General features: G+C 43.5%; 1 protein-coding gene across 3 annotated transcripts in view; it reads right to left on the reverse strand.

Moving 5' to 3' along the window:
• Window positions 1-1,705: 1,705 nt before the first annotated feature.
• GFOD2 (Gfo/Idh/MocA-like oxidoreductase domain containing 2) overlaps window positions 1,706-23,866 on the reverse strand; it is a 47,955-nt gene continuing 25,794 nt past the window's right edge. For 2 of the 3 annotated variants that reach the window (XM_081274392.1, XM_081274391.1), the window contains exons 3-4: window positions 17,678-18,015; window positions 1,706-4,076 (exon numbers count right to left, since the gene is read on the reverse strand). In XM_081274392.1, coding sequence (XP_081130518.1) covers window positions 3,178-4,076; window positions 17,678-17,936 — 1,158 coding nt within the window. In that variant the 5' untranslated portion in view covers window positions 17,937-18,015 and the 3' untranslated portion in view covers window positions 1,706-3,177. The remainder of the gene's footprint in view (window positions 4,077-17,677; window positions 18,016-23,866) is intronic. The other variant, XM_081274390.1, reaches the window with a different exon arrangement.

Raw genomic sequence — 23,866 nt, forward strand, 5'->3', positions numbered from 1 at the left:
CAGGGGTAATGGGAGCCACAGGAAGGGAGAAGTTACTGCTGCTCCTAGAAGCTCACTCTAAGGGGGAAATGCTGAGGTAGCATGATTCAAGGGGAAATGAGGGACCACAGGTAATGGGGTGGCCACTGTTGCCTAGGGAAGTAGTAATCAGGGGAGAAGTAGTAATCAGGTGGCCCTCCAGTTACTCCTGGAGAGCTAGTGCTTTCCAGGCCAAGGAAAAGTCAGGAATGAAACTGTGCTGGTGTGGAAGATGTCAGCTCTATGCAGGAGGGCTGCTCAGTGTGGCTGAAACATCACGTGAACATCAGGGGCCCAAACTGGCCAAATTGGGGGGTGACAAAGAGGAGTACAGACAAACAGGGTCCTTGGCCTGACATTATGGAGAGGTCAAATGGGCAGCAGTGTGAAGAATGGAAAAGAGACAGGACAGGAAGGTGAGGAAGTAGCTGCCAGGTCTTAGTGAATGTGAGGCCTAGATTTGTTTGGAGGCTGGTGACTGTTATCTTAGATAACTTATTTTGTAAGTTATCTTCTGATTGTTGATTCAGAGGGGACAAGATGAATTTTCACTGAGCTTGTAAAAACTTTACTTTGACTTAAGAAGTGTTGGGAGCTTTCCAAAATTTGGGAATCAAATTTCAGGTCCTAGGAGATGCTGCTACCTTCCTCCGTGAGGGGGCGCTGCAGGACAAGCCAGGAGCCAGTTTGGGCTCTGCTCACCCATGGGATCCATTGATCATAGGCATCTGGGCCACTTCCAGGCTCAATTCTCCTCCCCATTCCCAAAGTGGAACCAGTGAGCTATGATGCCCAAGAGGTACACGATGGTGAAGATGTCAGGAGGATTAGGCCCAGGAGCACATGTCTGTAATCTAGTGACTAGCAAGGCTGAGGCAGGAGGACAGCAAGTTTGAGACCTCACTGGGTGACTTAGCAAGACCCTGTCCCAGAATAAAAAATAAAAAGACCTGGGGATGTAGCTCAGTAGTAAAGACCCCCATACTGAAGGAAAAATGTCAGGGGGATAGGGTGATGGGGGGGTTCCCTCAGAGAACTTGGGGTCTCATAAAAGCAGTTCTAGGGGCTGGGATTGTGGCTCAGTGCTAGAGTGCTTGCCTAGCATGTGTGAGGCACTGGGTTCGATCCTCAGCACCACATTAAAATAAATAAAAAAGGTATTGAATCAATCTACAACCCCCCCCCCCAAATTAAAATAAACAAAAGCAGCTCTACACTAGGCTCACTGCAATCTGCCCCAGCACTTCTGGGAATCTGTCTCTGTAAACAGCAGTCCTCCAAAACCAACATTTGGCCACTGTGGGTCAGCAACATGGACTTTTCTTATGTACGAGCATCTTATGTTTTCTTGGTCAAGCCCCAAATTTAGGAGGGACTTGGACACCCCAGTAATACCCAGAGTGACTGACCTGCTGAGCTGAGTCCCAGGGACAATTAACTATCAGCCTAATGGTGGGCTTTCTCTTCTCCCCCTAGTTCAGGATAGGTTGAGACTCCTGCTCCAGGAGGGACACATCTGGGCTTGTGAGTTAAGATTCTCAAATGCAGATACTCCTGGCTCCATTTCTTATAATCTACAGGAAGGCAGTAACTTTACCCCACTGTGCCTGTTTTCTGATCTGAATAATGGGCCTACTAAATCTTCACAGAGTGGTTTGGAGTTGAAATAATATGCATGAGTTGTTTACCCTGGGGGCCCAGCATGCCATAAGATTACTCCAACACTAACCCTTGTTATTTTGTCTCACAAGGACAATGTCTGAAAGCAGGTCACTACAGGAAAACAGGCCTGGTGACTTCTATAAGGGGTGCCAAGAGGAAGAAGCAAAACTCCTTGCGCCTTTTTGGCAAGAAGCCCAGGGCGGGAAGAGGGAGGAAGGCTAGAGAAGGGAAGAGTTTGTCCAGGCTTCACATCTAGCAGGCTGGCAAAGGAAATAAAGGGGCAGACATGGCTAAAAAGGAACAAAGTCATACACATGGATAGTGACTGTACAGGTGGGTTAAGCAGTGTTAGCCAAACCTACTCTGAGAGGCAGCAGAGGTCCCTTCCTCCTCAAGCTCCTGTCTCTCCAGGAGCCAAACCACGGGGCTGGAAGAACAGAATCCCTCCAGGCCTCAAGCCAAGGAGGCTTGCCCTGACTGCCTGAAACACAAGGCCCAACTGCACCCCCTAATGGAAGACTTGTGTACTGTCTTCTGAGGAAACACTTTTTAAATTGCCCCAACTGGCCCTAGATTTTGATCCTCCTGCCTCAATCCTCAACTGAATGGCTGGGATTACAGGAGTGTACCTGTCGAGAAAACACTTTTCTTTGGAGGACTCCTGGGACTTGGCCATGAGGGAACAAGCAGGAGACAAGGGCAGGCAGTGGCAGAAGCCTCTGTGGCTCAGTAGATGGTGATAAATCCATGGCAGGCTCAGAGCTGCTATGGGTCATGAGGAAAGATAAAAACTATAGCAATAAACAAATCTTTCATTATTAAAGAACCCCAATCACCAATCAAAACCCACGAATCATGCTGTCACATTTTTCCGATTTATTAATTGACATCAGATGTTCTACAGTTCCCCCTTGTCTTCTCTCTGCCAAATCAGGGGCCCTTTTCCTTAGGTCAACAGCCCCAGAGCTCATCTAATACAGAAACCCCTCTTCCACGCAGGAAGGGTCAGCCTGGAGGCCAGAAGGGTCTGGCTGCATGGAAGGGCAGGTGAGGATCCCTGAAGGACGACTTACTGCCCTTACTGTTCCTGAGATGTCCTGGCCCAGAAGGGCATGGAAACAAAGTTCCTTGTCATTTATCCTCTGGCATTAGCCAAGCTGGTTTCTTGGGCTTTCTTATCCTGTCAGAACAGAGATCAGGCCCACAAGTCAGGCTTTTGCTGGCCCTGCTCACTAGCAGAACCATGAAGAGGCCTGGTAGCAACTCTGCCCTGACACTGTGCAAGCCTAGGCCATGGCAGTAGGGGCACATGCTACTCTTCAAGTCTTGAGAAGTAAATGAGCAGATGGACAAGTCATCTTCCTTGGGCCCCTTCAATTGTCTCCCAGTTTTAGTCCGAGCTGATTATGATACTGTCTTTGCTATGGCCAAGTCCCCATCACAGTTCTGGTTTCATCCCTGGCCCCTCTGCTCTGTGGCAGGGAGCCCATGTAGAGGTCATAGATTGTTCCGCTGAAGTGCCTCACATAGGTTCTGGTTGGCATCAGGTTCCTCTGTCAGCACCTCCACAGTCTCCCACTCCCCTGATCGACTTGACCTTTTGATGGCATCTACCACACTCTGCATATACAGCCCATCCTCAAATGAGGCAGCCATGGAAACTGGAGCACGATCCCAGGTACGGCGGTCGCCCTGTCCCTGGAAGGACTGGCGCAAGGCCTGTACCATGTAGACCATGCCTTTCAAGTAGAGCAGTGGGACGTCCTGGGGCCCCTGATCTGGCAGCCCTGCACCCATAGACAGGGAGTCCCTCACAAGCAGCTCCTCTTGCATGGCAGTGTTCTTCTGCCCATAGAGGTCAGCTCCCCGGGCAACAAGACGTCCTGCGGAGCCGACCACCATGACTTCATGCACAAAGGCACCTGGCATGTTGAAGTTGAGTGTCACTGTGCTGCACACCCCACCACCCATAAGCATCTGGAAGAAACAGAAGTCATCGCTGGTTACATGCCGGATGCCACGGATGGCAGCATTCTGTCTCACAAAGGTCTTGAGCAGCCCATGCACCTTCTCAGCTTTCCGGCCAGTCAGGTGGGTCAGCAGGTCCACGATGTAGGTGCCCATGGTGTGCAGGCCCCCTCCACCCATGAGCTCATCACAGATCCAGCCGTAGCTGGGGCTGAGCAGGCTGCCTGAGTATACGCGGGCATCGCAGATCATCACTGCACCTACATAGTGCTCTGCAATTAGTTGTTTCATGCGCACAAAAGCAGGCAGGAAGCGCAGCACATTCCCCACCAGGCTCATCAGCTGTGGGTAGTAGCGTGAAGCTGTCACCATCCGGAAGGCATCTATCGATGTTGCTGCCTTTTCACAAACCACATTCTTCCCAATGCCTACAAGTAAGACACAATAGGAAATCTCAAAGTTCCAAGGGTTTACACTAGGGAAAACATCTTATTTCTCCAAAGCAGATGGACCATGCAATGCCTCCTATAGGACTAGAAAGTGGCCTGGGAGAAGAGAAAGGGTTACTCAGCTTAGACTGAAAATGGTCACAGTGACTGGAAAGTTATGGGTTAAATAAAGAGGAAAGGTTATTGGTCTCTCCAAAACCCTCCCTCTGGCTTCAGTACTGGGAATTAGACTCAGGGATGCTCAACCACTAAGCTACAACTGTAGTTCTTTTTCATTTTAAGGCAGAGTCTCACTGAATCACTTAGGGCCTTACTAAGTTGATGAGGTGGCTTCAAACTTGTAGTCCTCCTGCCTTGGCCTGCCAAGTTGCTGGGATTATAGGCATGTGCCACCATGCCTGCAAGAATAGGTTCTCTCTCTCTCTCTCTCTCTCTGAATATTTTTTAGTTGTAGGTGGACACAATACCTTTATTTCATTATTATGTGGTGCTGAGGATGGAACCCAGAGCCTCATGTGTGCTAGGTGAGTGTTCCACCACTGAGCCACAACACCAGCCCCAGGAAAAGGTTCTTTTTTTTTTTTTTTTTTTAAAGAGAGAGTGAGAGAGGAGAGAGAGGAGAGAGAGAGAGAATTTTTAATATTTATTTCTTAGTTCTCGGCGGACACAACATCTATGTTGGTATGTGGTGCTGAGGATCGAACCCGGGCCGCTCGCATGCCAGGCGAGCGCGCTACCGCTTGAGCCACATCCCCAGCCCAGGAAAAGGTTCTTAAGAGGCATGAATGGAGTTGAGGCAGGAGGATCACAACTCCAAGGCCAGCTCAGTAAATTAGTAAGAACCTGTTTCAACAACAAACACAACCCAAGGCTGGAGTTGAAGATAGGTATATGACAGTCAATTTTATGTGATCAACTCAACTACACTATAGGGCGGGCCATTCAAATGCCAGTCTAGATGTTGCTCTGAAGGTACTTTTTTAGATGTGATCAACATTTAAGTCAGATGATTTTGACTAAAGCAGACTACATGGAATAATGTGAGTGGGCCTCACACAATCAGTAGAAGGGCTGACTGAAAAGACTGAAGTTCTCCTCAGAGGAGGGAATTATACCTCCAGAATGCCTTGAGGCCCAAGTAATATAGACTCTTGCCAGAATTTCTAGCAGGCTGGCCTGCCTGGCAGGTTTTATTTATTCATTTATTTATTTATTGGTACTGAGGATTGAACCCAGGGGCACTTTACCACTGTGCTTCATCTCCATCTTTTTGTAGTTGCATATGTTCAGAATGCTTTTTTGTTGTTGTTTATTTATATGTGATGCTGAGGTTCTAACCCATGTTAAGCAAGTGCTCAGCCACTGAGCTACAGCCCCAGCCCCATCTCCAGCAGTTTTAGTTTTTATTTTGATACAATGTGTTGCTAAATTGCTGAGGCTTAAATTTGCAATCCTCCTGCCTTAGCCTCTTGAGAGGCTGAAAATTACAGGCATATGTCTGTACCAGTATCTTCAAATAAATCTCTCTCTCACAGTATGTTCTTAGTTCTGATTCTCTGGAGAACCCTGATAATACAGATGGGATTGAGGGGAAGACACACATCATGGACATTATAATTTTATTAGATAATTTTGTTTGGGTCAAGATAATCCATATTCTTTGGGGATAGGTGTGGCATTCTCAGTTATAACTCCAGAGAGGGCCCTAAGTGTCCTGCAGACTGTTCTCTGAAAATTTCCACTGGTCAACTTCGAGAGGTAAAAAGAGAAACTGTTCACTTCCAGTAGAGGGGAAAGGAAATGAAAACAGTTTTTCTGACCTCATACCCATTTTAAGTTTGCTGTGGTTGGAACACTCAAAGATAGCAAAGTAGTTGGGTAGAGTGATGCACATCTGTTAATTCCAGCCTACTTGGAGGCTGAAGCAGGAGGATAAAAAGCTTAAGGCCAGCTTCAGCAACTTAGTGAGACCCTCAAAAATAAAAAGTGCTTGGAATGTAGCTCAGTGGTACAGTACCCCTGGGTTCAATCCCCAGAATAGAGGCAAAACAAGGACCCCAGGGAGCTGCACAGCTTCTTTATGAGTGATTTAAGGTGAAAACTCATGAAGGTATGAACAGCCAACAAGACACTAACACCCTAACTAACACCTGGGTTGCTCCGCTAGCTTAGAGTTCGGTTCAAGTAGAAGGAAAATCCTGTACCTTCAAAAATAAAAATAAAATAAAAAATCAGAGGAATTGGGATATAGCTCAGTTGGCAGAGTGCTTGCCTCATGCCTCACATGCACAAGGCCCTGGATTCAATCCCCAACACTACGAAAGAAAGAAAGAGAGAGAGAGAGAGAGAGAGAGAGAGAGAGAGAGAGAGAGAGAGCGCCAAAGCTCAAAGCAGTCCAGACTAGTCATAAGTTTAACAATCACAGTAAACTATCTGGGTTAGGTGCAGACATGACGGTATTTAATTATTTATTTGGCAGACAATGCCCACAGTGGGCAACTCAAACCCTACTACCCCCAATTCTCTCAAAAAGTCTTGGGCTTCTTGAAGAAACAGGCTCAAGGTTTGGTGAGACAAACAGCAACTCCCTGTGTAGACAGCAAGAAGGCTAAAGGGAAGAGTGACACTGGAATTATCTTAAAGGAAGCAGGTGGGCAAAGGGCACCTAGAGAGGGAGCACCACATGTGCAATGGCACTGAGGCAGGACAGTGCCAAGAGTGAGGATTCATAAAGTCTTGGATGCCTGCCAGGAAACATAACTGGAAGGATTACTTGGGGTTTATAAGTAATGTGGGAATTGGCTGTAGTCAATAGTGCCATTCCCAAAGACATTCAAGGCAGAGGAGGTAAAATCTTTTTCTTTTTTTGTTGGTCCTGCTTTACCATTGAGCCACATCCACAGCCCTTTTATTTTGAGATAAAGTCCTGATAAGTTGCTGAGGCTGGCCTCAAACTTGTGTAAGAGGAGCAGAATCTAAAATGGGGCTCTTAGGCTGGGGCTATAGCTCAGTTTTGTTAGAATGCTTGCCTCACATGCACAAGGTCCTGGATTCAATCCCTGGCACTACACATAAAAACACAAAAACTACTTTAAAAATGGGCTTCTTGATACTCTCTTCCTCAGGTCTTACGCATCTTAGCTGAAATTGCTGGAGTCACCTCTCAATCCCACTTTTAATATTATTAAATCCTATTGGCTTAGCCTTTCAAACTACACATCTAGAATCTAATTAGCCTCACTGCCACCTTCCTTGTCCAAGTCACTACTGTTTTTAGCCTAGATTAGAGCAATGGTCAGTTGATCCCCCCCTGCTTCTGTTCTGTTCCCTCAATCTCTTCACAACATGGTAGCCAAGGTGGTTCTATTAAATCTTACCAGAATGTGAATCCTGGATATCCCTCAAAGGCCCATGTGTTGAAGGCTTGGTCCCCAGCCCTCGGTCCTATTGGAAGGTGGTATAACCTTTAGGAGGTAGGGCCTAGTGGAATGAAGGAAGGTCACTGGGGGGTGCCCTTGAATGGAGTTTTGGGACCATAGTCCCTTCCTTTCTATCTCCTTTTGTTTCCTAGCTGTCATGAGGAGAGCAGCTTTGCTTTACTATATACATCTTTATCTTGATATTCTGCTTCACATAGGTCCAAAAGCAATAGAACTGATCATGAACTGAAACCATAAGCTAAAATAAATCTTTCCTCCCTTTAGTTGTTTATCTTGGGTATTATGTCATAGTGATTGAAAGCTGATCATTTGGGTCAGACCATTTCTCTCCTCCATATAAACCCTCCAAAGGCTTCTCATTTCATTCAGAATAAAAAAATCAAAGGCCTGGGGGCTGGGGTTGTAGCTCAGTGGTAGAGCGCTCGCCTAGCATGTGCGAGACCCTGGGTTCGATCCTCTGCACCACATAAAAATAAATAAAGGTATTGTGTCCAACTACAACTAAAAAGTAAAATATTAAATAAAGTAAAATAAAAGGCCTAACAGTGGCTTACTCATAAGACCTGAATACATGATCTGAGGGCTCCTCTAAAATTTTCCTTTTGATCTTTTCCCCTACTGAGGTCCCTCCCCTGCCTATTCTGTTCTGGCCAGAAGAAGATTGGAGAGAGGTTCATGAGAAGAGATGGGAGCTGCTGTGCAGGAGGGCCTGATGGCCAGGCAAGGAAAGACAGTGATGATGAGGCAGGGCTTGGCCTCATTATGGTCAGTGGTCTTGGGATGGACTAATCTGTGCTCACTCTTCTGGCTAAAGATCATATTGGGCAATTTGTGTGCCTGGGCTTCTCCTCTGGGCCATCTGGATCCCTTCCTAAACTCCATCGGTACTTCTTAGCTGGAAGAGCAGCCTCTAATCCTGGATGTCCCTGACCAGGGCAACCAAGGCAAGGATGCCTTCTCTGGCATATGTATCTCCAAATACCCAGTTCTCATTCCCTCATCCTTTTATTTATCCCTTGAATGCTTTCATATGGGATCAATGGTTGGAACACAATTTCTAGTGGCTCAGTGCAGGGTGCAGCTTGCCTTGATAAGTCTTGGATGGGTTCTATTTTCACAGGCACAGCAAGCTAATTCCTCTGGCCATCTTGCAGCAAAAATGAAAGTTACTATGAACTGCAAATGAACTATATATCTTGCAACAAAAAATAATAACTCCATACAAATGACTGATGATTCACATGATGACTACCTAGGTCCCAGGACTACCCAGAAGAGCCAATTAGTGGTGCTGAACTTAAAAAGCTTTGAAGGCAGAAATATCTGGACCAAAATTTCTCAGTTCATTGCTAAATACTTGGATTTTTGTAAACCTTTCTGGATTTTGGTTTATTACTATAAAATTAATTATATCCACCTTGTAGGGAAGAAGAGAAAGTGTCAATGGAGACAGTGTATTAAAGTGCCTGGACCAGCACAGCTGTGTCAACATCATCACAGGAAAGGCTGAACACACATCAACACTGAGCAAAGGGCACACTGCGACTCACATAGAAGCCACATTTTAAATGCAAATAGTTCCTGTTTAGTATTTTGAAAATTTGATTTTTGAAAAAGATGTTTTAAAACCAACACGAACATGGAGTTTTTTTATATGTATTTTATATAGGTCCTCTCATAGAGAGAAGCCTAGTCCAGCCATTTGGAAGTTCACATCCTGACAGAGGCCCCAACTGAGTTCAGTGCTTTGGAATAATCCTTCCAACTCTTTTCACTTCCTACCACTACATCTAACAACCCTGAGCCTCAAGAAGTCCACGAAGGTTAGGGTTGTGGCTCAGTGGTAGAGTGCTTGCCTAACACAAGTGAGGCACTGGATTCAAGCCTCAGCACCACATAAAAATAAATTAAAAACGAAAAAGAAGTCCACAGAACACTTATCATTGACATATATAGGAGTCTCAGGCCTGAACTTCCAGGATTATGAACTTCAGCTGTAGCGAGGAGGAGCAGCACATGTAGATCAGTAGTTTATGACATCACTTCATCTCTACTCAAGGAGACTCTTCAATCTGCTGCCCTTCCTTACATAACAATAGAGGCTTTACAAAAGGTGCCAGCTGGATGACAAGAGAAAGGCTAACATAGTGTCACACACCCTTGGCAGGAGGCCATGACTGCTATCACTACTGTTGCAGAAGGGTCTCCAATGCTTCTCTGTACCTGTGAAATTTCCAGATTAGAGACAGGAGAATCAATGTGGGGAGAATCTGACATGTTGCTGACCAGGGAGGAAGGAGGAAATTAGATTCTCAGACACAAGCCCCCATCTAGGAACTGTATCTCTGGTCCACCCAGAAGCTTCTTGTTATCACATCTCACTGCTGAGGATGGATGGACATCCTCATGTCCACTACAGATGTGGACTCATCTGTAGTGTGAGACAAAAAGGAGAGATGGGAGGAAGAGGACTTTAATGACTGCTAGGAGTTTGGTGGTGATAAAATTAGGATCAGGAATTCCTGTTTCATGCTGAGAGAAGTCAGGGTTGGAAGTGGCAGAGACCACCTTTCTTGAGCAGGACCAGCAGGAGAGCTCCTGAATGTAGGGCCCAGTAGTCTTATCAATGTGGAAATCAAATATACTCAGAGATAAACAGACTTCTACAGGACAAATGAATAGGCTTTACCTTTAGGAAAATTTGGGTTGCCTTGAAAGGCATATATAAGTTTATCTAGCTTTCCCTCCAGGAAGTCAAAGGAGAGATTACAAAAGAAAAAAACTGCTTTTTGACTCCGAGCAATGGGAGACATGGTTGCTAAGTGGTTTTTTTGTTGTTGTTTTATTTTTTTCCCTTCAGTGCTGGGGATGGAACGAAGGGCCTCAAGTATGTTACACATGTGCTCCATCACCGAGCTACCCCACAGCACCAGGAGTGCTTTTAGCTCATGTTTTCTGGAGGGTGAATGAGTTTCAAGCTGCAAATCTTCCTTGGAGCTCTCTTGAATGAGGCTTAGAAGAGCTCTTCTAGCACCCTGTAGTCTGCTTTTCTGTTTCTTAGTAACACAATACATGGTGTCAGATTCACAGGTGGCACCCATCAACACCCATGCTTTCCTTTCTAGAGACCTAGGATTTCACACAGCATAATGCAGAACAGACTGAGAAGAGCACAACATTTACAAAATCTAGGGAATTCCCCCTCCTTTCCCCACCTTTTTTTTTTTTTTTTAATGAAAAAGGTTTTGCTACTAGAAAATAAGTTCTGAGGGCTGGGGTTGTGGCTCAGTGGTAGAGCACTCACCTAGCAGGTATAAACCTTAGTTAGGTTCAATCCACCTAGCACCACATAAAAACAAACAAACAAACAAATAAATAAAGGCATTGTGTCCAACTACAACGAAAAAAATAAATATTAAAAAAAAAAAGAGTGGCTGGGGTTGTGGCTCAGTGGTAGAGTGCTTGCCTAGCATATGCGAGGCCCTGGGTTTGATCCTCAGCACCACATTAAAAAAATAAATAAATAAAGATATTGTGTCCAAAAAAAAAAAAAAAAAAGAAAATAAATTGTGAAAACCAGTAAACGCTCACTGTTGCCCACAACCAATCACTACTTATTTCTAGATTGTAGGCCCATGTTAGCTCCCTGGCCACCATCAGACTAGATTGCACGAGTGGAATATGTATGCCTTATTCAACCAGCGTGTCAGGCTCTGGGCCAAGCACCAGGGCCACAATGCTGGGTAGGGGTTCAATCTTCAGAGAACCTAGTTTAGTGGGTTCAAATAATCATACTTTATTAAACACAGAACTGTACTTGAGATAAATGTGATGGAGATGACATATAAGGTGGATTGACTTGGTGAGGCTTCCCAAGGGACTGGAGTTCTTGTGATTTAATTATCTGTGTCAGCCTACTTGAGGAGTGATCTTTTGTCATCTTGACAGCCCATGGGAAAAGGGCTGGCAAACTTAGTATTTCTTTCTTTATTTTTGGTACCAGGGATTGCACTCGACCATTGAGCCATATCCCCAGTCCTATTTTGTAGTTTATTTCGAGACAGGGTCTCACTGAGTTGCTTAGAGCCTCACAGTTGTTGAGGCTGACTTTGAACTTGCAATTCTCCTATCTCAGCCTCCCAAGCACTGGGATTACAGGTGCCTGGCTAAACTTAGTATTTCTAATGAAACACAGAAATGCCAAAAACTAGGCTCAGAAACCTACATTTTAGTCACAAATTTAAGAAAACATTTAACTGTGGCAAATTAAAATACATTTTCCTCATCTACTTATGAAATAAACTGAGGAATAAAATGTATTAGTGCCTCTCTGATGTCCTTTCCAAGAAATTCACAGGAAAGCTTTAAGTATAGATTTGAGATAGAAGATGATGAAATGGTCAGACAATAGCAGAAAACAAGACGCCACAAAAAGTTTAGAGAATAAGTCCAATAAAACTACTAGTAGTGAGGACAAGAGACAATCTCTCCCTCAAATACTGGAGATTGAACCCAGGGGTTCTCTACCACTGGGTTATACCCCAGCTCTTTTTATTTTTTATTTTGAGACAGGGTCTTACTAAATTGCCCAGGCTGGCCTCCAACTTGTCTTTTTCTTGCCTCAGCCTTCTCCTCCTCCGCCTTGTTTTTAAAAAATATTTTTAGTTTTCTTCTTCTATTGATGGACACAAAATCTTTATTTTATTTATTTATTCATTTATTTGTTTTTTATGTGGTGGTGAGGATCGAACCCAGTCCCTCATACCTGCTAGGCAAGCGCTCTACCACCGATCTTCAACCCTAACCCTTGCCTCAGCCTTCTTCTGAGTAGCAGTGATTGCAGGCATGTGCCAATGTGCCTGGCAAGAGACAATCCTTATGGCCTCAAAAGTAAGGTAAAAACATAATACTAATAAATACAGAATACATAATAATAATACATAATAAAACAAATAATAAAAAATAATAAAACATGATAAAAATATAATAATATATAATAAAATATAATACATAATAATAAATAAAGGCATTGTGTTCAAATACAACTAAAAAAATAAATATTAAAAAAAAAAAGAGGGGGCTGGGGATGTGGCTCAAGCGGTAGCGCGCTCGCCTGGCATGCGTTTGGCCCCGGTTCGATCCTCCAGCACCACATACAAACAAAGATGTTGTGTCCACCAATAACTAATAAATAAATAAATATTTAAAAAAAAAAAAAAAAAGAGGGCTGGGGATGTGGCTCAACTGGTAGCGCGCTCGCCTGGCATGTGTGAGACACTGGGTTCGATTCTCAGCACCACATAAAAAATAAAGTAAAGATATTGTGTTCACCTAAAACTAAAAAATAAATATTTTAAAAATAAATAAATAAATAAATTCTGAAAACCAGTAGACTGGTTTTATGTAATTTTGCCTATAGCCTAAGGTTTTGTGAGATGTAGCCAAGATATTGTTCCTCAACATCCCTAAGCTTCAGTTTATTTTATTTCTCTTATTTTTAACTCCTTTTTTTCCATATGGGGATTTAACCCAGGACCTCATACATGATAGGCAAGTGCTCTACCACTGAGCTAAACCCTCAGCCCCAGTAGGCCTATTTGTTTAATTGAAAATGAAGATACCATGTGGATACGTGACCCTCCATCCTTAGGTATGTGTCAGAATTACCTATGAATCACCTTTGAGGCTTACTCAGAGTACTGGGTCTACCTCAATGAAAGCCAAGGCCTGAGAATTTAGAGTTCTAAAAAGCTCCCAGATGCTGCTGCTGCTGCCACAGTGCAGTGGCCATGTCCAAGAACTGCTGGACTAGATACTCTCCAGAGTGCCTGCGGGCTTGACTTTTTCCGTGTTTCTATGTCTCGGAAAGCCAAAGGAAAATACAGTATTACTTACTGATTGTTATGAAAAGTCTGAGAACAAGTAGTTGTCTCAGATGTCCTTCCATATGTTAAATCTGCATCAGTGTTTTATGCCTCACATTACTGCTTTTCAATCTCTTTGGCTTTTTTTTGGAGGGGGGGTGTTCTGGGGATTGAACTCAGGGGCACTCGACCACTGAGCAATCCCTAGACTTATTTTGTATTTTATTTAGAGACAGGGTCTCACTGAGTTGCTTAGCACCTTGCTTTTGCTGAGGCTGGCTTTGAATCTGAGATCCTCCTGCCTCAGCCTCCCAAACCACTGGAATTACAGGCGGGCTCCATTGTGCCCAGCACTATGGCTTTTTCAATGCTTAATACTTTGTAACACAATGCAAGAAGGATTTTTTTTTTCAGTGCTGGGGATCAAAAACAGGGCCATGCACATGTTAGGTAATTATTCTACCATTGAGCCATATTCCTCACTCAAGAAGGATGTTTAATAAAACATAATTTTAGATAATTGTGATAAACTTCTCACAGGCTTCAGGTCTGGAAGAGTTGGCCTAAAATTAGAATACTTCAGTAAGCTACAGTTAAGCGATTATGTCTTTAGAAAAAAATTATAGGAAGGGCTAGGGATTTAGTTCAGTGGCAAAGTGCCTGGCACATGAAAGGCCCTGGTGGGGGAAATGAAATAAAAAGACTGCAGGTCAGGTTGGGGATATAGCTCTGTGATGAGTACTTGTCTAGCATATGCAAGGCCCTGGGTTCAATTCCTGGTACTACAAGGGGGAAAAAAAAAAAAGACTGCAGGTCTAAAGCTTATATCCTTAATTTAAAAGACAGAAAGAGACAAGTGAGTGTTTCCTTTCTCACGACTAAAACACTCAGGGTCAATCCAGGTGAACTGGGCTGCATGAAATAATCACACAAGAGACAGAAATACCTTTTTCTTTGGGTCCTGTGACAGCTCCTCTGATCTTAGGGGTCCAGGAAAGAGCATACATGCTGAACCCTTTTATTGGGGAGAAGCCATTCAAATGAGGCAAGGGGTCAGGTTTCAGGGGGTTGAGACTTGCTTCATGATGTCTGTGTCAGCAGGTTGACTGACATCTAGAAAGGCCACCCACAGGTAGAGCAAGAGATGGGGATACACAAAGGGAGTTTCCATGGAACATTCTATCCCAAACAGGGCAAAGGGATAGGATTACAAAAGAAGAGGTGAATGTAGCTCAACCCCAGGGGTATGCCTATTCAGAAGACTGGCCTTGCTATCCGAGAGGGGGGAAAAGACCAAGTCATGAGTCATGGCACAATCGTATCAGACTACAGTGATTTGAATCCCCATGGTGCATCAGGACTGGAAGGCTTGGTAACTCAATGTGGGCCCCCACGAGTGAGCCCCAATAACAGGAAGAAAAAAAGATTTCTATGGGATGATGACATACTCTCTCACATATATAAAGCTACTCATATATGGATATGCAGGTTTGCACAGCTGGGTGCCATTAAGGGTCTTTTGGGACATGAATGAGAAATTTTAAATACGCTGTATTTTCAGATGTCCTATCCTCCATCTGAACAGCGTAGAACCAGATACTTTATAGAGTTTTATGGGTGAAAAGAATGGGTTGTCCTCTTTCAAGTCATTAATATAACAATCTGCAGAAAAGCATCTCATCTTGGAGATGAACTGGAATGCTTAGCTACATTTCTATCTAGGCTACATTCAATTCAGTAGACTGACTATCCAGAGGAGAATCTTACTTTTAAAAAAACAAAACAAAACAAAACAAACTTGGACTCATCTGCTCTTCCACTTGGGACAACAGGAAAGCCAAGCCTTCCTTGCAATGGGACCCCAGTGACTTTCCCAGTCAGCACTTGGAAGGCAGTTATTTTATCATTCTGAAAAGGCTACCTGGGGCAGGAACTGACACCTCTCATTTCAGGGGGGCCCACAAATACTGTGAGAGCCAGAAATGGGACCATAAATGGGGCTTGATACGAATGTCATTATGGAGCTCTGCCTACAACAGATTACCACTCACACCCATGGCCTAGGGAAAACTATAGGAGTTCTGTCTTTTTCCATAAAAGGAAAAAAAAAAAAAAAGAAGGTACATAGGAGTGAACTTCATGGTCATCATAAACTCTACTGATTCCTTTGGAACTCAAGTGGGCAGGGCCCTAGGGATGTTGGTCTAACTGACACCATCTCTCCTGGCCCTGGGTCATGAATTTGCAAGAACAGATCAAGGATCCTCATAGCCACTCTCTTCCTCCTTACAGCAGGTGCATAAAGAAAAGATTAACAGCCCTGCTTCACCGAGGGCTGGGGCACAAGATCCCAGGAGCCTCTGGTCATTCCCCGCTTCTTCCTGTTTACAGGAAATGGCTCACAACCCACCATTTCCCCATTCCAGGAAAATAACAAGGTTGCTGCCAAAAAACCCCAAAGCTTCTTCTTTTTTCTTTTTAATTTTTTTTTTAGTTATAGGTAGACATAATACTTCCATTTTATTTTATTTTGTATGTGGTGCTGAATATCGAACTCAGTGCCTCACATTCACAAGGCAAGTGCTCTACCACTAAGCCACAATCACAGCTCCCCAAAGTTTCTTCTTTCTCCTGCATAGCTTAGAAACCATATTTGTTGAAACTCTAAAATTCAGGAAGATGACTGAGCCTCCAGAATTCTGTGTATGGACATACCTTGCCTACATGCATGCCACCAGGGACACAAGGAATCAAATGACCAAATATGATTCTCCTTGAAACAATACATTGCTAAAACCTTCTAAATTCAATTTGAGAACCATCATCTGCCCTCCCAAGAATCAGTGACCAATGAATAAGCTCCGATGTCACACATCCTTAGAAGAAGTGCTCTAGAAAAGACAAACCCTCTAGAATTTTTGGCCCAAACTTACATGTTCCAAATTGACAACCTGATGGATTCAAGTTCTTGCTTATTTCACCAAACATTTATTCTTTCCAACTCACTGGACCCCAAGTGAGAGACACTCTCTTATGATGTTCTTCAAGAACAAAGTAGAAGTAAGTAGTAGAGTCTTGGGTCCTCTGCCAAGGCAGTGCCAGGATGAGTGGTCATCAACCTCAGGGCATAACAATTCCTTGACTCAGAGATCTTTAACCCACTACATCAGGGACACTTGGCTCCTATTGCATTACCTAAAACAATTACTCTGTCAACTTTATGCTACTTTAGTTATTACTTAAGTCTTCTGCTATTTACCTTATAATGTGTCTTATTTCCAATCTCAATTGGACTATGAAATCTAAAGGAAGGGAAGTTCCAACGCAGTGTGGAATGACATCAGGACACTGTCTGGCACACAGGAAGTATTAAACAAATAATTGCTAGATGTTTATTGGTTTGTTTTCCTACTAAATTAAACTCTAATTTATATAAGATTAAGAGAAGGGGCTGGGGTTGTGGCTCAGTGGTAGAGTACTCACGTAGCATGTGCAAGGCCCTGGGTTCAATCCTCAGCATCACAAAAAAATAAATAAAATAAAGGTATTGTGTCCAACCAACTACAACTTAAAAAATATATATAAATTAAATAAATTTTAAAAAAACAGATTAAGAGAAGAATTTGTCTGTAGTTGACAGAAAGAGAGCCCAACAGGAACTTCAGGACAGCTCAGCAGGCCATGCCCAGTCAGGGGCAGGAGGTCACGGAGCCCAGAGCTCCCTGAGGGAGTGGAGATGTGAGCAGACCATCCCTTAGATCCTGCCAGGAAAGCCTGTGCTGTTAGAAAGCCTTCCTGCCATCAGGCAATATAAGATTGTAGTTTGGCAGGAAGGGCGTGTGCTCACTACCAAGGGCTGACAAAACATGGGAAACAGTAGCCTTGCTAGATAGCATCCCTCACTTCCTGTGGTGCTACATGACACAGCATGGAAGAACAATCACACAAATCACAACCAATTCCCCAGTCCCAGTGCCTAAAGAATGCTGACTTCCCAGAGGTAGACTTCTCATTGCCTGAAGTATAATCATCTTCAGCTTTAGTTTTGCTCAGGGATTTACTAATGGGAAGAAGGCTGAGTCATTTTCCTCTTAGAGCTGTAAGGCCCTTCAATATGCCCTACTCCAGAGGTCTAGGACTCCTATGTCCTAGAGTACCACTATCTGCAAACACAGGGCCAAGAAAAAATACTCAGGCCCAGGGAAAAGTAGAAAGCCTCAGAGAACTGCCCAAAGACAGATACAAGCTACAACTGCCAGAGTCTGACAGTGCATACCTAGAGCCTTCACAGATATCTGTCGGGTGAGTGGAGGGGGGATATTGATGCACACCAGGTCCACGTCTTGATGCAGCAAAACATCATCAGTCTGGCTGGTGTAGAAGGTGATGTTCATCTCCTCAGCAAGCTGCTTTGCCTCTTCCTCGGTCTTCCCCCACAGGGCCTCCACTGTGAACCCTTCTGCCCTCAGCAGTGGGACCAGGACCCGGGCTGAGCTGCCAGTCCCAAACACTCCCACTCCTGGCAGCATCTTCATCCCAACCTCTGCTCACCAGTTCATCTCCTCACCAGAGTCTCCAGCATGGAGCTGACCTTCCCACAGTCAAACATGGCTCCTAGAATGGCAAGGAATGGCAAGGAATACACTGGTTAGAAATGAAGGAAACTCAGAGGAGACTATTTTCTTGGCTTATTTGGAAGCAATAAATTCTTTGCCTGAAAAGCACACGAGCTGGGTGTGGTGGTGCATGCCTGTAATCTTAGCAACTTGAGAGGCTTAGGCAAGAGGAGTATGAGTTCAAAGCCAACCTCAGCAATCTAACAAGACCCTGTCTCTAAATGAAATATATAAAGGCTGGGGATGTTAAGTGCCCCTGGGTTCAATCCCTAGAACTAAACAAACAAACAAAACAAACTAAAAACAAATGAAGTACTGCCTTCAATGAAAAGCTACAGAATCTCCCTCCACGGAGACTGCAGGAAACCAGTAATATCCATATACTGCTGGGCACCATGACACACACTGTAATCCCAGAGACTCAGGAGGCTGAGGCTGGAGGACTGCAAATTCAAGGTCAGCTTTGGCAACTTCATGAGACCCTGCCTCAAAACAAAACAAACAAACAAACAAAATGAAAAGGGCTTGGGATGTAGCTCATTGGTAAAGCTAATGAGTTTAATCCCAGTACTCACCCCCTCCCACCTAAAAACTGTCTACTGCAGCTCAGAAAAGATAAAAAATATGAAAAGTGGGTAAAAGCAGGGTTCAGAATCCCTGTTTTGAAACTTGCCACATCCCCAGGCCTTTTTATTTTGAAATAATATCTTGAGAAATTGCTTAGGGCCTTGCTAAATTGCTGAGGCTGTCTTGAACTTGGGATCTTCCTATCTCAGCCTCCTGAGTCACCAGGATTACAGGAGTATGCCACCTCTTCTGACTACATTTGAATTTAATAATAAGTATTCTCAGGTTGACAGGATGTGGATGGTTTTCACCATCTTATTTTTTTTAAACTGGACCAAATTTTCTACATGACTGTATCTTACTTATTGTGCAGTTTTTCTTCTTTCTCTTCTTTTTTTTGGAGGGATGTTGTTGTAATACTAGGGATTGAACTCAGGGGTGCTTTGCCACATTCCCCAGACTGGATTTGAATTTATAATCCTTCTGCCTCCTGCTCCTCCCAATTCACTGGAATTAGGTATGCGCCACAATGCCCAGTAGAATTTCCTTCTGAAGGATGAATTATATTCCATTGTATGTATGTATATCCAATATTTTGTTTATCCATTCTACTGTCAGGTTGCTTTCAATTTTGGATACTGTGAATAATGTTGCTATGAACATATGTGTATGTCTATGCATCTCTTTGTGCCCTGCTTTCAATTGTTTTGGGTATATTCCCAGAAGTGGAATTGCTTAATCATATGGCAATTCTGGTTTTTAATTTGTTGAAGAAGTGCCATACTGTTTTCCCTAATAGCTACACCATTTTACATTTCCATCGACAGTGCATAAGGGTTATAATTTCCCCACTTTCTCTCAACACTTGTTATTTTCTGGTATCTTTTGATAATACTCATACTGATAGGTGTGAGGTAACCATCATTTTCTTTTTAAATTTTTTATTTATGCTTGGCACAGCTGTAATCCTAGAGGCTAAAGAAAGGAGTATCACAAGTTCTAAGCCAGTCTCAGCAACTTAGCAAGACCTGTCTCAAAAAATAAAAAGGAACAGGGAGGTGGGACTCAGTGTTACAAAGTACCCCTGGGACCAACCCTAGTCTCATCTCTTTAAGAGATAAGACCTCACCATTTTTTCCAGGCCGACTTTGAACTCCTGGGTTGAAGTGACCCTCCTGCTTCAGCCATCTGAGAGGTTGGGACTATTGGCCCAATTTCTTTTAAAGATCCTCAGGTGATCCTCATGTGCAGCCAGACCTGAGAACCTCTGAGATCTATTTATTTATTTAGGGTGTGGGGCGGGGCACTCAACCACTGAGTCACATCCCCAGCCCTATTTTGAATTTTATTTAGAGACAGGGTCTCACCGGGTTGCTTAGCACCTTGCTTTTTTTTTTCCTCCAATATATTTTTTTAACATTTATTTTCTAGCTATAGTTGGACACAATACCTTTATTTATTTATTTTTATGTGGGACTGAGGATCAAACCCAATGCCTCATACATGAGAGGCAAGTGCTCTGCCACTGAGCCACAACCCCAGCCCCAACTTGGTGCCTTGCTTTTGCTGAGGCTGGCTTTGAACATGCGATCCTCCTCCCTCAGTCCCCCCAAGTTGCTAGGATTACAGGCATGTGCCAACAGTGCCTGGGTGAGCTATATTTAACCCAAAAAACGTATCTGCATTTAGAACTATTACAAAATGTCCTGAGTTCTACGTTTTCTAAGTTTTCTGAACCTTTTTACCCCTCCCTTTATTATGATTAAAAAGACTAATTTTCCATTAAGAGGGAAAGTCTCTGATTAACAGTATAACTATTTTAACTTTTACATTTCCTTCCTACATATTTTTAACATTTAAAAATAACTTTATAAATATCTGATAATCCCATATTACTGATTATCTTTTAAAAATCTTACTACTTCTGATCTTGCTAACTGTAGTCTCACAATATTTAAAGTTATACCCACATGTTGGAAATTATTGATGTACTTGTATGTATATAACATTGCTTGACTTGCATCTCTCACAGGTCACACTCTATTTGTCAGTTTAACAGAGACATGGCATCCCTGCTATAAATGCATCACAGTCAATTGTTCCATTCCCATTCATGAGCACTAGGGATACACACATTTCCTCCTTCCCTTCTCCTGACATCCTTATCTCCCTGGCCATTACTCAGTGACACTTTCAGTTCCCTCGGCTCTTGCCCAACCTTCTTAAATGCTTCCTAAGGTTCTGCTGCACTCATCCTCTCCTGGATATAGGTCTTTTTTTGTGGGGGAGGTACCAGGGATTGAATTCAGGGGTACTCAACCACTGAGCCACATCCCCAGCCCTATTTTGTATTTTACTCAGAGACAGGGTCTCACTGAGTTGCTTAGCACCTCACTTTTGCTGAGGCTGGCTTTGAACTCGTGATCCTTCTGTCTCAATTTCCAAAGCCACTGAGATTACAGGTGAGCACTACCTCGTCTGGCCTCCAGATGCAGTCTTTAGACCCCTTCTCCTGTCTTTCTCCCTTTCCAAGGCTTTCCTCTGTATACCAGTGACTTTCAGGTTGGCAGCACAAGCCTAGCTTCATCTCCAGAGCTTCACACCTACATAAACTGCTATTGGGCATCTCTGCTTTTATTGTTCTACCAGCTCCATAAAGCCTATGTGATCAAATATGAACAAAAGCAGTAAAGAGAGGGTATACAAGCCTGTATGTATGTTTTTGCATCTCTTTTGTATCTACCCTAGATACAATTACATGCCTGCATTAAGAGTTAGTTTGACAGTCCAGTCCAGTGCAGCATCATTTACTGCTTGATTCTTCCTGTGGCACATTTGTGCCTTTGTGAACCATTGAAATAAGCATGATTTAGGTTGCCTCTAACTCCAGATCCATCTGCCAGTTTTGTGATTGCTTGTGTCCACTCTGGTTGGAGTCTGATTTGTTTTAACTATCCTCTTTCTTTCTGATGGTAAATAATGTCTGTAGTCTCTCAGCCACTCTTCTTTCCTTTTTTTTTTTTTTTTTTGGCAGTACTGGCGAATGAACCCAGAGGCACTCTACCGCTGAGCTACATCCCCAGCCCTTTTTATTTGTGAGACAGGGTCTCACTAAGTAGCCCAGTCTGGCCTTGAACTTGTGATCCTCCTGCCTCAGCCTCCTGAGTGCCTAGGATTTCAGTGTGGGTCACCATACTTGTCTTATCCATGTGCTCTCTAAATTCATGCCCAGGACACACTTCCTCCTTTCTCAGAGGACATTCCTTCTCACTCTAGTTACATTTGGGTATATACATATTGAAGCATCAGTGGCGGAAAATGACAGATGGATCAGAATTTTTTTTTGGGGGGGGGGGGTAACCAGAGATTGAACTCAGAGGCACTCAACCACTAAGCCACATCCCCAGTCCAATTTTTGTATTTTAGAATCAGGGTCTCACTGAGTTACTTAGCACTTCACTGTTGCTAAGGCTGACTTTGAACTTGAGATCCTCCTGTCTCAGCCTCCCGAGATGCTGGGATTACAGGCATGCCCCACCATGCCCCAGCTTCAAAATTAATAACCTCTGTTTTATTTCCACTGACTCAAGGGGCAGCTTCATCAACAACCTTGTGGAGTATCATCTGCCCCTGAGGATGCCAGATGGCATGAAGCTAGGCAGGCTTGAGGACTAGGTATTTCCTGCTTAAGCAGGCAGAGCTGGTTTTCCTTGTTTATTTCAGAGGCTACCCATTCTCACTCCTAAATTTTCCTACTCTTTGTCCCTAATATCCTTACACATACCTTTCATATGCCTCTGAAGATCTCCATAAACACAGCCCTGCTAAGCTCCCATGAATTCCAACCACCACATGCTGGTCAGGAATGAAGGGTGTAAAGTGTCAAGTAATGGCAAAAGCAGAACAGAGGTTAGAAGCATGGAAAAGGTAACCACCTTGCCTGGTTCAAATCCTGGTTTTGTTACTCACCAGCTGGGTGACTTCAGGAAAAATCTCTTAATCATACCATGTCTCCATTTCCTCATCTATAAAATGAAGATAATTTTATCTACCTCATGGGGATTTAAGGATTAAATGAGGTAATATTTGTAAAGCACGCACAACAGGGCCTGGCTCATAATAAATCACTACATAGGTCATATTTTTTTGGGGGGAGGGTACTGGGGATTGAACTCAGGGACACTCAAACTACTGAGTTACATCCCCAGCCCTATTTTGTATTTAGAAACAGGGTCTCACTGAGTTGCTTAGCACCTCACTTTTTGCTGAGGTTGGCTTTGAACTTGTGATCCTGACATAGGTTATCTTTGTAAAAAAGATATCTTTTATCCATTTCTGACTGGCTTAGCTGTCTCTCTGCAAAAGCTGTATCAAAAAACATGAGGATAAATCTTGAGCTAACATGCAATAGGCCAGGTAGCGTGTAGTGCAACCCTGTTTTACAATTGAGAAAACAGAGGTTCAGGATTCCACAGCTGGTTGTGTGCAACATACCTAACACAACCAATGTGAAACTTTAAGCAGGTTACTTAGCTTCCCTGAGCTTTTAATGGTTACACACCTGTCAAAACACACAGCACTGTACACTAAAAAGGATAAATTTTATTAGTGTGTAAATTACACTTCAATAATTAAAAATGACAATGAAGTTCTAAGCCTAAGAGCCAGAGAAATTGTAATACACTTAAGAGTATGAGAACCTAAAAGGCCTGACTACTGAAATGCCTGGTAAGGAAGTAGGGATTTGTGAATTCTGTTTCTCCCAGATGGGCTGAATATCATCCTACCTTCAGTATGTCTGATCCATGATGCTAGAGCTGCTCCTACAAAAATCATAGGACAAAAACTCCTTCCCTACTACAGGGGAGGGCCAAATCTAATCTGATACCTGTTTATATTAAGTTTTACTGGAATGCAGCCACACCCATTCATTTACATATTCCTTTATGACTGCTCAGTAGATACAACAGACCATATGGCATACAAAGTCTAAAACAGTCAATATGGCTCTTTATAGAAAAGGTTTACTGACCCTTGATCTACCCCATGGGTTATATAGCTCAGGAGGCTTCAAGAACAGTCTAGAAGATAGTCAGGATTATGATTAAAAAACAACAAAAAAAGATACCCTAAACAGTAGTGGCATACTCCTGTAATTCTAGCTACTTGGAAGACTGAGGCAGGAGGCTCTTAAGTTTGAGGCCAGGCAAGCAATTCAGTGAGACCTTGTCTGGGGTGTAGGTCAGAGATAGACAGCATGTGTGGTGTGTGTGGCATGCTCA

The sequence above is a fragment of the Spermophilus citellus genome (genome assembly GCF_964194105.1).
Source record: "Spermophilus citellus genome assembly, chromosome: 18".
Lineage (NCBI taxonomy): Eukaryota > Metazoa > Chordata > Mammalia > Rodentia > Sciuridae > Spermophilus > Spermophilus citellus.